We start from the raw sequence: 13,460 nt of genomic DNA, 5'->3' as shown, positions 1-13,460 counted from the left end.
CATATCGAGCCATTAGATGAGGGGCAACTGCGGAAGTAAACCCAGTCTACCAAAAACAAAAATTGAATGCCTGTCGTTGGCAAAGCCCGTACGCCTATGTAACCAGCTCAACGCAGCGCAGCGCCCCCGTCCATCGAGTGCAGCGCCATGCCCCTTCCCAAATCATATTTTCCCCTATACTGTTCCGCTGATACTGAGTTCCCGAATCTCTTGCAAAACTTGCTCTACTCTAGCATCCAAATGCCCTTCTGCGTATAAGTCTCTTGTGTCTGCGTCTAGATACTGTTGCACTTGCGCCATTCGGGAGTATGCCTCGGCGCAGAATCTCAGCTGAATTTTGACCAGTGCTTCGAAAGTTGGATCTAGATATGGCACTCGCAAGTCGATCAATTGGGGTAGTTCTGAAAAAAGTTGTTCGTTGAGTTGCTCGTAAGCAAGCTTGGCCATTTCGAGCTCCTTCTCTGTTCGGGGTAGCTTTGTCGCGTCCTTGTCAGGCTTTTCGACAAGTCGCTTCACCTTTGCTCGAAGGGCATCGTAGTCCAACAGTTTGTGGGATCTCTTTTTGATACACTCGTTGATGTCCGGGAAATACGAGCAGAATCGGTTGATGGGGTCTAGCACGGTGGTTCGGTATGGGCCATCCAATGCCTTGATTGTTTCGGAATCAAGGTCCTCAACAGCTTGTTTATAGCTTCTACTGACACCATCTCTAGCGCCAGAATCTCCGTAAAAGGCATCGATCGTTTCCGCTATCCGCATTTGAGACGCAGTCATGGCTATGTGCCAAAATTAGCAAAGAATTCCTAAGTCATTCGGGCACGCCGGGTGTTTTACCTCGAAGTGAATCCAAATAACCCTTTGCCTCCTTTTGAAGTCGTAAGGACGCCGCCTCCATCGTTTTGAATCGTCTGCACCGTGTGTTAGGCTCTGGTCGTGGCAGGGTTCATCTCAAGTACGGTGCCGTACCTCTCCTCCAGCTCATAGTCACGATCGTTCGTCTTCTCCACATGCCCTGTATGATTCGGTCAGAAGGACACAACAGTCCAATTTGAAAGGAACCAGCCGTACCCGTCTTCATCATCACCTGCGTCGTCGCGCGATTCACATTCTTCTTGAATCCTAATTCATTGTCAGCCCCTCTTCCGTTTCTCTGCGGGGTCTGAGTTTGTACGAACCCGCCCACGACATCTTGACCGCTTTATTCTATTGAAAAGAGAATGGCGAGAAACAAAACCGATATCGAAACAATATATTCCGTCCAAGTCGCTGGGTGTTGGCAGACGAATGATGCCAGTTCGCTCCGGATGTTGAGACGCAGGATGGGCGTTGACACTGTTGAGAGTAAAGCAAGGTTGCGCAGCCACTGCCAGCTACAAACATCTACGTCAGTGATATGTGAGGCGCAGCTCTGCTTTCAAGGCTCCGCCACAAAACTTAGAAAGAAAGTTGTGACTCACGTGATGGCGCGTTCTTCTCGCATAAGAGTCAGCCATGGAACATCGCACGAATTTATTCTGCAGCGTTCTTTTGTGCTTCTTTTTTTTTGGTTTCAAATACACCATAATGTTTAATCCGCGGTTTTTGGTGATTAGCTTAGGCAATCCCTTGCCAAAATATCCCAGCCTCCACTCAGCTGGCCACTTCTCACTCAATGGCCTCGTCAAAGCCCTCAAGCAGCCAGGTTTTCGCGAGATGAAAATAGGAAAGCAGACATGTCTCGTCTCTCAAGGGCCAAAATATACACTGGTGCAGTCACCAACCCTGATGAACGTCTCAGGACCATTTGTTGCAAAGGCATGGCAAGAGATGGTCAAACAGCATGATGCATCATCAACAAGTCTTGTCATCATTCATGATGAATTAGAAAGAGCCTTTGGCGATGTCAGACTCACACCTTGGGATCGCAGCCACCGTGGTCACAACGGGTTGAAAAGTGTCAAGAAGTCAATATCCCAAAACAAGTTTCCGGAGTCACCGTTTGCACGTATTGCAATTGGCATAGGTCGCCCAGAAGAGCGAGATGCGGCCACGGTCAGCAAGTACGTCTTAGATCCGATTTCAGTCAACCAACGAAGAGTCCTAGAGGAAGTCGTCCCTTTGGATGTTGCCAAGAGACTGGTAGAGCTCGAAGATGAGTGGAAGGAGGAAATAGAAACCTGATACCAGCAGCGACGGTAAGGGTCTGCAGGCTAGTCACACATGCCACGAGCCTTCATCCACCTGCATATTGAGAGAAACTACACAAAGCATCGTGGACCGATCTCTCTAGCCTCAACTCTTGTCTTTGCGATGCACCTTCTGCAACCGCCACGTTATACTTTCATCGCATGACACAGTCGTACAGCAAGGCATGTCATTTTCTGAACTTCATCAAATGGAGAACCAGAGGTTGAAAGTACGAGAAACACTCCAGGAAGACCTGTGGGAGTTCCAAGACATGGTAGAGTGCTGGCGCAGGCCAGCAATTTACACATTCGGAACTCTTCTGCCACCTCTTCCCGGCGAATCAAAATACTCCGTACTCCAGATGGGGTATTCGACTTCAATTTGCATGCTGATTCACCTTTTCCAGCTCAACTCCCCTAAACTGAGCTGCTCATTGTTGATGATCGTCCCAATAGTGAGAAATTTGGTGGGGCTTCCGGCATTGGTTCCGGATGGTTCATTGCAACTTGACCTCTTGCGCTGCAAGCTGCAAACAGGTCAAAATGCTGCACTCGCATCCGAGCAACAACAGACGCGGGAGATGGATGAAGCACAAAGCAAAGAAAGACCAGATGGGATTCAGAGGAGGCAAATAACGGCATGGGATTGGATGGTCACTTCTTTGCAGCTGATTGTTTGAGGACGAGGCGCCAGCCACACAGGAAGATAAGGCTCGGCCCAATCAGAATCGCACGATTTCTCCATGTCGCTATCTCTCCAGGGTTCATGGATGATACGGCTTATTCTCGTCCAAGATATCCTCTGGTGCTTCGTTGCAGCCAATTGCTGAATCGGCGATAAGAATAGGGGATGTCCCTCTAGGAAAACTTGACGTACAATAAACTGCTCTTCTATCTACAAATCCCACTCGTCCCGTGATGCTTACGTTCTCCTGGCTCACCACAACCATGGCTTCTTCATTCACTCTACTTGAGCTTGGCGCATTGCCCAATTTCTTGGTCCTGGGTAACTAAGTCAAGTGTCTGGAACAAGAGGCGGTGGTTCCGCGCTCACCAAGACAATGTAATCATGTTGGTTAATGAGTTGCTGTCACTGTTGGAATCGTGGCACATCAACAACATAGAAGCAAATACATCACTGCCCCTTTACAACATTTTACCATACAACTTTCACGAGAATCGCATTAATATAATAAGCTTACATTGTTGTAGAAATCTGTAAAGTATGGGCTACGCATCAGGCGCTGGTATCAACGGCGGCTCGTTATCAAAAGGAACAACCTGACCTCCTCCAGCCGTGTAAGTGGCGGCGGTGGTGGACTGATTGGCGTCCGATGTCATCCAGATAAGATATCATTCACCTCCTCCCGTTCGGTAACCATACACGGGGCGCTGGCTGAAACGATGCGGTATTGACATGTCCAACACTCAGTCACTCTCACACCCATCTCGGCTGGACATGTCTTTTTTCCATCCAAGTGTCCCCAGTCTTCCGCTCCGACGGGATCCGATGTTGGACCCAAGACGACGGTTATCTAACAAGCTAGTCATTTTTTGAAAACTAGTCTATTGTTTCTTAGTCCCCAAATAATCAGATGAATGGTGTGTCCTCGTGCCATAAGGTTTAGAAAGTGTAGCATTGCAGGGGCGTTCATGCAATTAGAGTGAGGATATAATCTGACAGCCCTGCCGATCTCTACATCCTTCCTTCTTTTCTTTTCCTTTCCCTCTCATCCAACCTTTCGCCCCTTTTCCCCTTGTACACGCTACGGTAGACGTACGTGGTAGCAAGCAGGTCAACATGGCCGCCGAATACAATGGAACGACTGGCACCGCCGATGCTGGCTATTCGACTAATGTGCAGAATCTCAATATCTTCTACGAGGTGAGATTGGAATCATGCGATTTGATTCTAAAATGAGCTTTTGAAAAGCTAACGCCATACAGACGGGCAACCTGGCCTTCATGACGATCTCCTCCGTCCTCGTTCTGCTCATGATTCCCGGCGTCGGATTCTTCTACAGCGGTCTGGCACGAAGAAAGTCGGCTCTTCAGCTCGTCCTCTTATCTATGCTTTCTGTGGCTGTCATCGGATTTCAGTGGTTCTTCTGGGGATACTCGTTGACGTTTTCGCGAACGGGCAATGCCTTCTTCGGCGACCTCTCCCAGTTTGGTCTGATGAAGACGCTCGCTCAGCCAAATGGATCTTCTTTCGTCCCCGACATTCTCTTCTGTCTCTACCAGGGAATGTTTGCGGCTATTACGTGAGTCAAACCTATTTGAACAACCCATGACAGAGATGTCAACTAATACTCTTATTCAAACAGACCAGCCCTTGCCATTGGAGCCGTCGCCGATCGAGGCCGTATGCTCCCTGCCATCATCTTCATCTTCATCTGGTCCACCGTCGTATACGACCCCATCGCCTACTGGACCTGGAACGCAAACGGATGGCTCTTCAAACTCCCCGCCTACGACTTCGCCGGCGGCGGTCCCGTCCACATCGCCTCCGGCACCTGCGCCCTCGCCTACAGCGTCATGCTGGGCAAGCGAAGCGGCTACTCCAAGACCCAGGGCCTCCCCTACCGTCCTCACAGCGTGACAAACGTCGTTCTCGGCACCGTGTTCCTCTGGGTAGGTTGGTTCGGCTTCAACGGCGGTTCTGCCCTGGCCATGAACCTCCGCGCCGTGATGGCATGCTACGTGACCAACCTGGCTGCTTCCTGCGCAGGCATCACCTGGGTCCTGCTCGACTACCGGCTCGAGAGGAAATGGAGCACCATCGGCTTCTGCTCTGGCGCCATCTCCGGTCTCGTGGCGATTACCCCTGCCGCAGGCTTCGTTACACCCTGGGGAGCCGTGATCATCGGCGTCTGCGGCGGTGTATGCTGCAACTTTGCCACCAAGCTCAAGTTCCTTACTGGCGTTGACGATGCCCTCGATATCTTTGCTGTTCACGGAATCGGCGGCATGGTTGGCAATATCCTCACCGGCATCTTTGGAGCGTAAGTCCATCTTGTCGCATTTAAACTCTCATCCGCGGAAAACTAACACAACACTCGTAGTTCTTACATTGCTGCCCTCGACGGCAACACCTACTCCCCCATCGGATGGATTGAACACAACTGGGTCCAGCTCGGCTATCAGCTCGCCGGCATCTGCGCCGCTTTCGGATGGTCCTTTGTCTTAACCTGCATTATCCTGTTCCTCATGAACCTCGTCCCGGGTCTTAGTCTCCGTGTGTCAGCTACCGAGGAAGATGTCGGCATTGACGACGCTCAGCTTGGTGAATTCGCATACGATTATGTCGAACTGACCCGTCATGTGGCAGATTCATCGTCCCCTGGATCTATGTCATCCAGCAGCTCTACACATGAGAAGACTGTTCGGGAGGTGGTCTAAACGGATACGCAAGATTGTGGCATGAATTGGGAACGGGGCCGCTGGATAGGGATGTTGTTACATAGATAAATTTCTGTTTCGTAGCAAGCATTGATACCACTTTGAAGTAATTGATCTTATAATTGGATATATTTACTCTATTACATTTCCAGTTCATTGTCCAATTAAATAATGGTGACAAATTTCACGATGTGGAGAAACGGACCGGCCCGTGATGCCAATAATAGAGACTCGATGTCACTGTGACGGTGTATCATCCGGTCAACACCGAGGAATTAAATCAGTTGAACAAGAACGGCCGTACGAGCGCCAATCTAAATTTATGGCATGTCATTGTGTCCACATTTGTCCCGTTAGGAGATATCAAGGTGTAATAATAGATTGTATAGAATAACTTAATTCAACAGTTGCGCCGATGCAAATGCTCTAATTCCTACATCGATCCCTGACTACAGCTTTGCTGCTTGATAAAGCCAATTTTAACCATGTGGTATACCTGAGTCGTTGTATTCATAACATTCATATCTCCCAAAGAAAACAATAAACTCCGCTTGTGCTGCTGCAAGGTGTAATGACTCGATCGAAACCTCCATCCGCCATTCTCATGCTAAAAATGGTCCAGTGATAGGAGCATTGTAATCCGCTCATTCAAACGCTTAGGAGCGCCGTTCTCTCGTTTAGGGCCTAGCCAAAAAAAAATAAACACTCAAGGTTGTAGCCGCAGTGTATTGCACTATCAGCCGACTCCTCAATAGAAATACCGCTCCGAAGAGTTGGGCGCTGAATCATTGCTCGGTGCCATCCGGAGGTTGCTGGTGCATCGTTGCCGTGCTGGCACCAGTGCCATTCACAAGTCCACTTCCAGATGACGATCCCGCCTGTTGAGGCACCGCTGGCGAGGTCAATGGTGCCATGCTTGCCTGTGCTCGCCCATTCGCGCTAAGTGGAGGATTACCAGCAGCTGGTTCGTTGGTCATAAAGCTAGAAAACGCCAAGGGGCCCATTGATGCAGCTTGCTGATGTTGCAAGTGTTGGTAAGTCGGGTTGACACTTTGGTGAAGTTGTTGCAGATGTTGAATGGTGGGATGAGGGTAACCAGCGGGAGGGAAGGAATATTGGATGACCCCTGGCGCAGGTGGCGGTACTGGAATCGGTTGTCCGACGTTCGGTATTGTTGGTTCAATTCCCGCAAGATCAGCAGGTAGATGCTGTGGTGGGTGGGCAGCAGGGTCAATTGCCATGTCTGTGCCATCAAGACCTTCAAAGTCATTTTCTTCATCAGGCATTTCATCGTCGAATCCTTCCCCTTCTGCAGCATTGAGATAATTGGCCATGGCTTGCGAGCGTCTAGCTGCTGCACCTCTGATACGAGAGCCACCACCAGCTCGATACGGAAGACTATCCCGCAGCTCTTCGAATCGGGGTGAGGTGTTAAGGAAGTCGCGGAACTGTGAGACCATGCTGCCGGAAAAGACGCAGAAGACATCGCGTTGGTGCTGTGTAAACTCTGCCGACAGTAAGTCAGAATCGAATAACTCGTTACAAGAAATTTCAAAATCATGTTTACTAACCAGGCGGTGCGACTCTGCAATAGGTTTGAAAGTCGTCCCGTTGAAATGCGGCAACGCCAGTCAAGCTGAGATGAGTGAGTCTCGGGCATGAGTTCAGTAGCCTCATTATGCTCTGTAGTTAATGACGGTTAGCGTTTGTGATTTTTTGTGCAACCACAAATAGAAGATCTGCGAGCTTACCTTGAGAGTAAGGTTAACGCAATAGCTCAGATGAACTCGTTCCAGGCTCGGTGTGTAGTATTCTCCTCCGATAAACACTCCGCTAGCATCTCGTCGTACCCTGGGGCGATATGCAGCTTCAGCCAAGGCAAATACAGACTCATCAGTGATAGAGCTGCACTTCACAAGGCCTATTCTCTTGAGCTTTGGCAGTAAGGCTAATCGCTTCACAGAGTCATCTGTCAGATTTGTGCAACAGCCCAAATCAATATAGCGAATCCGATTGCAACTGTGCACAAGTTTCTTGACGCCTTCGTCGGTAATTAGCCCGCAGTGGCCCAAGTGGACGTAGTGAAGATTTTTGCCAAGCCTCGAAATAGCGTTGACAGCGGCATCTGTGATGTTGCGGCACTTTGCGAGGACCAGGTTGCGAAGCCTGGGAGCAACGTCAATAATCTTTTCTACTGCGGCATCGGTAAGTCGTGTGCAGGACGTCAAGTCGAGAATTCGGAGATGCTCGTATGTTCGCACGCGCTTTTCCGGAAGGCCCAAAAATGCACTGTCATCGATGAGTTCGCAGCCGGCAAGCCGAAGTTCTCGCAAACAGTTCCCTTTCGATAAGAGGGCTGTCACTGGGCCGTTTCCAATCTGAAGACATTGATGGAGGTCGATTTCGAGAATGTTTGGACATTGTTCCGCAAAGGCGAGTATGGCATTGTCGCGAAGTTGTGCGCATTCGTTCAGTTTCAGCTAAAGAGGGGCAATGTTAACTGGAAGGGAAATGCCACGGCGTTTGATTTGATAAGAGCTGCAACATACCCTCTTAATGTATTTGCAATTTTGAGCAAGGTTAATCATGCTCTCGTTGGAGATGTTATCACAGCCGGAAATATTGAGTCCCTGCAGTCTCTTGCAATTTTCAGCAATGGCGTTGATGGACTGCTCAGTAATGTTCTTGTCGTTGGAAATGTCCAAGGCTAACAGTGATGGGCTGTTGTCAACCAGGGCGATCAGGCCAGAGTCGGTCAAGCCCTTGCAGTTTGTCAGCGTCAACCTCTCGACTCTGGTGCAGGCGGCCAAAGGCAGGACGCTTCCGTCGTTGACTTTGTCAGCGAGAGCTGCAAGATTTAGGCGCTTGATGAAGTCTCGATAGCTGAAGAAGGGATGCTCAAGGCCCAGGGTCTGGCAAATGCTGCTGTGGTTTCTCCAGTTGGTGCATGCAGGTCGGTGCCACAAGAGGTCGACGGCATTCCTGGACCATCGTTTGGATACGAGCATGCAGTGATACAAGTCGGATGTGGCGCCAAGCTTGGCGAAGATGCTGATGAGAATCTCGTTGGGCAGCCTGTTTATCGGCGGCCAGCACGAGTCCTCGACCTGCATATCCTGGAAGTTGGGAACGCCCAACGACGACTCTGAATCGTTGGCACCGAGAAAGAAGTCGGACTCTTCATTGTCGGCAGGGGCAGGCGAGGCGGTGGATGACGACGAGCGGGAGTCGTCCTGGTCGTCGGGGGTAGCGCTAGCCCTCGTAGCCATGGTGTTGAGCGGCGCGGCGGAGGGAATCATGGTGAAGGTGGATGTTTGAGGCCGTGATGACGACCAGTTATGGTTTGTGGTCGTCGCTTCTGGTCGGTTGCGGGGCAGACTGGAGAGAGCGAGGATGGAGGCGCCCAGTCAACCAGGTCGGATCGCCAGGATTCAAGAAAGGCGCGGAGAGCCGAGACGGTCAGGACCTGGCGGAGGACCGACGGCTACGGAATATTGGGACGGATCGCTGTGTTGGTTAACTCGCTGTGCAGGGCGCGGCGATAGTCTGGGAGATGAAGAAGAAGAAGGGAAGAAAGGAAGTAAGCGAAACAAAGTTGGGCCAATACCGGACGTGACCCAATCTAAGGTCTGGTCTGTATGTGGTAGCGACAGGGCCTGACCAGATGAGACTGACTGGAGTCTGGTGAGGCAGGTTGTAACGTAGGGCAGTGTGTGGTGGTGCTGAGCAACCAACCCAAATGAGGCGAGAGCACTGAGGCCAGGCGGGTTCAATGCTGTCAATGACCAGCTTGAGACTTGACTAGAGCAGCCAGCTCATTCATGTGCGCCTCAAGGACAGAAGACCACGGGCTGCGCTTGGCGCTGAATCGTCCTGTCTGATCAAGCAGGGTCCGCCCTGGTCTTTATTCAATCAATCGATCAATCAAATCAAATACCAAAGTAAATCCTTTGAACGCAGCTGCCAGAACAAAGCAGGCGCAGCGCATCAGTCTGGTTTGATCGTTTGAGGAGTAATCGCAGGTGACACTGCCGATCTGTTGATGTGCACAAGAGAAAGAATGGCAGAGGCGAAGCTTATTTATGACACCACGGATTTCCAGGTCAACAGACCAGACTTATTTGGTTCAAGTCACCCGCTGGTCATGAACCAGACCAGACAGTACTTGACCTGACCAGACCAGACCAGACCAGAGTTGCAGCTCCCACAGGCCAACCAGACTTGACTCTTCTTGCTCATCAATGATCCGAGCTGGAACAAGCCCGATACAAGGCGGAGACTTTTGGCGAACCAGATTCGCCATCGCCGGTCCTTGGCGCTTAGACCAGCTCCGTCACTGGGCAGAGCTTCCATTCCGTCTTGCATCGTGTCGAGCTGTCCAAAGTTAGAAGTTAGAATGTTACCACTCCTACACTGTGTACTCGGAACTCCGATTCAAATTAATCATCACATCATCATTTTTCTGCTTGCTAGTCCATCGGCCATGCCATGCGAGCTACGTTTAATCATACGAGCCTCCCCTCTAATCGCATTTTCATCAGCACTATCCACACCATAGTCACGACCAGAGAGAGCCCACAAACCTTTCCTCAGTGCCATATTTCGGCAAGCATCCACAAACCTGCCTAGGTAGGTACTCCACGACACAATACCACAGCTATGCAAACTCTATACCCAAGCGTTCGGGCCAGCCCTAGCTTCATATTCATTACAGGAAAATGTGTTTACGGTCGGTAAGCATGGCTATTGGCATAACCGAGCATGGCACGTCCTGCAACATCCCATCAAGATATCCCATCTAGCCAGTGTGTCACCACTGTGACAAACTCCAGTCCCCAGCCAGGTCATAACCCATGACACAACGGCTTTTCAAGACAAATGAAATATCTAAAATTCACCAGCGTATTCCGTAAGCCGTCATACATGAACCTTGTATTCGCGAGATGTTTGGCCACTGCCTCAGTCACACGGAAACCGCACGTGACCCATGTGCCTTGAGCCACCAGTTGACGTCTCCTGACAAATCCTTTGCTCATCAGCTCTTGTCCTACGCTCTCCTTCCAAGTCCTACCAATTTATTTCGTCGCCACCTCACTGTCAGTCCTTTTCATGTAGTTGACTTGGCCAACACCACGGGGAAAGCCAGTGTCGTGCCAGGTCAGGCTCCACGACCTCATTTCAAACCCAGCCCGCCCAGACTCCAAACACGTTATTGCATCCAACATCGCCCTAACGGCATGGAACATATTTGAATTGCACATTGAGTCGCTCATAATTAGTTTTAACTTGTGTTATTAAACTGTCATATAAATATCCCCGCAGACTCCCATCGAATCAGCCAGACATGATCCATCTTATTGCTTCTCAAAGAAGACAACCTTACTGGAATACCCGGCGTCAAACTGGTATGAAACCCCTCTGTTCATCAAAGTTGCACCCGACACCGTCTGATTGCCATCAACCTTGTACATGGCGCCGGCATCTAACCCTTGGAGACGCACTACGGGCCAGTAGTTGTTGATGGTAGGTTTGAGCTGAAAGTAGAAGAGCACGGCATCCTTGCCATCACTGGAAACAAAAAGAGCAGCCGGGTAATCAGACTCCTCTGGCAGATTAAGGCGCCACATGTCACCTTTGACAACAATAGGATTCACCTTCTCGGCGAGCTTGATAAGGTCCGGGACCTTGGCCTTGTCCTGTGCTGGCATATGTGCTGGATCAAGCTCGAGGCCAAATGAACCGCCCATCATAGCGACATGGGCTCTAAACTCGATTGTTTCGTTGCGTCCGCTCTGTGAATTTGGGGTAGCAGACACATGAGCACCCATGGCAGACGGTGGATATGCTAGAGATGTCCCAAACTGTATATGGATTCTCTCCACAGCATCAGTGTCGTCGGAAGTCCAAATCTGCGGGAAGTACTGAAGCACGCCGGGATCAAATCGGCCTCCGCCTGAAGCACAGCCTTCCCAGATGACGTCTGGAAATTTTTCAGTGAGCCTGGCGAAGACCTTGTACATGCCCAGCATGTACTGGTGGTCGGTATACGGTGCCGGGGTCTCATGGATGCCACGGTTGTTGTCCCATTTGACATAGCCAATATTAGTGCTGTTAAGAATGTTTGACACAGCATCGACAATAAAGTCCTGGACTTCGGGTAACGCGACATTAAGGACCAGCTGGTTTCGGGTCAACGTGCGAGGGTACTTGCCCGCGTGAAGTGCCCAGTCCGGGTGTTCTTCATACAGACTCGAGTTGGGATTGACCATTTCAGGCTCAAACCACAGGCCGAATTTGAGCTTTGTAGATGAGTTCCCGACGGATAGGTCTGTGACTTTATCGACTAATGCTTTGAGTCCATCCGGGAATCGCTTGGGGTTGACTTCCCAGTCTCCTAGCCCAGCATTGTCCGTGATGCGAGGGTGCTTTACGCCAAACCAACCGTCATCCAACACGAACAGCTTCGCGCCCAATTCAGCACTCTGCTGGGCCAGCCGGTAAATGGTACTGGCATTGTAGTTGAATCCAAGGCCTTCCCAGCTATTAAGGAGTACGGGCCGTGTCTCAGTAGCGTATTTACTCTTTATAAGGTGCTGGCGGTACAAACTATGCAGCTTACGCGACATGCCACCAATACCAGTATTAGAGAAAGTTGCGACACATTCGGGAGACTGCAGTGACTCGCCCGGTCCGAGTGGCCAAGACAGCTGCGACGGATTAAGTCCCAGCATGGCTCTGGTAAGTCCTTGGGAGCTCTTCTCCACCTCGGCCGCAAAAGATCCAGTATAAACAAGCGAGAACCCGTAAGCCTCTCCATGGGACTCGGTGGTAGTTCGCGAGACTAGTGAGAGGAAAGGATTGTGTAGATGGGACGAATATCCAGTCGTGCTCCCGAAGCTAGCATGATATGTCAGTACCTCGTTTGATGTGCCCGAGTCGGTTGCTACTTACCCCTGAGTACCGAAGTCGACCTTCCTCCGAACCCTCATGCCCTCTCGAGCCCAATCACCCTTGAGCTCAATCAAATCATATTCACCCCAGGGTAAATCAACGCTAAAACTAGCAAGTCTCTCAACTGTAATGTTGCCCTTGCCCTTATTTGTGATGTTGACGCTTCGAACAATTGCATCATACTTGGGAAAGATTGAATAGCTGAGGTCTGCCGACACAGAGCTGTAGTTGTCGTAGAGATGGACAATGAGTGTAGAAACGTCGGCGTCCTTGCCAAAGGTAGATGGTAGGCCGTTGAGGGCAGGTTTTCCGTCCACAACCGTATGCGATTGATACTGAAACTCGCTGACTGTGTACCCTTCTGATTGCCGAATCTGAACAGCCGGGGTTCGGAAATCGCCTCGTCCCAAATCAGGCAGCTCGCGTCGAACACGGCCGATCAAGTCGACCCAGCCTTGTACAGGTCCAATTTCGGCTTCAATGGTGTCACCTTCAACCGGTCCACCAAAGTGATCTCCAATCAGGTCACCGGTTGTATTGTCGACATGAAAACGGTATGAAACATTGTTGCCATTGAGAGCAAATGAAGTCCCGTCGACCTCGATAGCTATCAAGATTGTCAGCATTTACATCAAGGATGAGAGTAGCCATCACACAAAGAAGAACTCCTAACTTACGTTTCTTGGAGCTGCTCTGGGCATTCACTGCCGACGCCAGGCCCGTAGCCAAAACTAGCGAGGTAGTCACCCTACGAAGCGACGGCAACTGTGGCATGATTACTTCTAATATCAATTTCACCAACTTGTTGAAGTTGCCCAGGAAATCACCACGAGACGAACCCGTGAACAAGATACCACAGACACACGCCGAAAGCAAGAGCCACAGAGGAGAGCATGCATTATATACTACGCAGATCCTTCTCCAACTGCCATGTCTTTTCCC

General features: G+C 50.4%; 5 protein-coding genes across 5 annotated transcripts; 2 read left to right on the top strand and 3 right to left on the bottom strand.

Moving 5' to 3' along the window:
* Positions 1 to 174: 174 nt before the first annotated feature.
* On the bottom strand, positions 175 to 1,188 carry VFPPC_16001 (protein hob3; the record flags this gene model as incomplete). The annotated part of the gene is made up of 5 exons (XM_018293754.1): positions 175 to 776; positions 835 to 908; positions 967 to 1,012; positions 1,069 to 1,119; positions 1,176 to 1,188. The coding sequence occupies 5 exons, from the start codon at positions 1,186 to 1,188 to the stop codon at positions 175 to 177; spliced, it is 786 nt and encodes a 261-aa protein (XP_018143353.1).
* Positions 1,189 to 1,563: 375 nt separating this feature from the next.
* On the top strand, positions 1,564 to 2,160 carry VFPPC_07838 (mitochondrial peptidyl-tRNA hydrolase; the record flags this gene model as incomplete). The annotated part of the gene is made up of 1 exon (XM_018286639.1): positions 1,564 to 2,160. The coding sequence occupies one exon, from the start codon at positions 1,564 to 1,566 to the stop codon at positions 2,158 to 2,160; it is 597 nt and encodes a 198-aa protein (XP_018143352.1).
* Positions 2,161 to 3,966: 1,806 nt separating this feature from the next.
* Positions 3,967 to 5,567, top strand: VFPPC_14317 (ammonium transporter MEP2; the record flags this gene model as incomplete). Its single annotated transcript, XM_018292086.1, has 4 exons — positions 3,967 to 4,050; positions 4,113 to 4,429; positions 4,493 to 5,170; positions 5,231 to 5,567. 4 exons carry the CDS (start codon positions 3,967 to 3,969, stop codon positions 5,565 to 5,567), a joined length of 1,416 nt encoding a protein of 471 aa, XP_018143351.1.
* Positions 5,568 to 6,352: 785 nt separating this feature from the next.
* On the bottom strand, positions 6,353 to 8,866 carry VFPPC_07837 (ubiquitin ligase complex F-box protein GRR1; the record flags this gene model as incomplete). Its single annotated transcript, XM_018286638.1, has 4 exons — positions 6,353 to 7,074; positions 7,139 to 7,250; positions 7,319 to 8,047; positions 8,117 to 8,866. The coding sequence occupies 4 exons, from the start codon at positions 8,864 to 8,866 to the stop codon at positions 6,353 to 6,355; spliced, it is 2,313 nt and encodes a 770-aa protein (XP_018143350.1).
* Positions 8,867 to 10,921: 2,055 nt separating this feature from the next.
* Positions 10,922 to 13,292, bottom strand: VFPPC_07836 (alpha-galactosidase C precursor; the record flags this gene model as incomplete). Its single annotated transcript, XM_018286637.1, has 3 exons — positions 10,922 to 12,464; positions 12,519 to 13,125; positions 13,196 to 13,292. The coding sequence occupies 3 exons, from the start codon at positions 13,290 to 13,292 to the stop codon at positions 10,922 to 10,924; spliced, it is 2,247 nt and encodes a 748-aa protein (XP_018143349.1).
* Between the last annotated feature and the right edge of the window lie 168 nt (positions 13,293 to 13,460).

The sequence above is a fragment of the Pochonia chlamydosporia genome, chromosome 4 (assembly GCF_001653235.2).
Source record: "Pochonia chlamydosporia 170 chromosome 4, whole genome shotgun sequence".
Classification (NCBI taxonomy): domain Eukaryota; kingdom Fungi; phylum Ascomycota; class Sordariomycetes; order Hypocreales; family Clavicipitaceae; genus Pochonia; species Pochonia chlamydosporia.
Note: the sequence above shows the minus strand (reverse complement) of the source record. Positions and strands in the feature narration are given on the sequence as shown.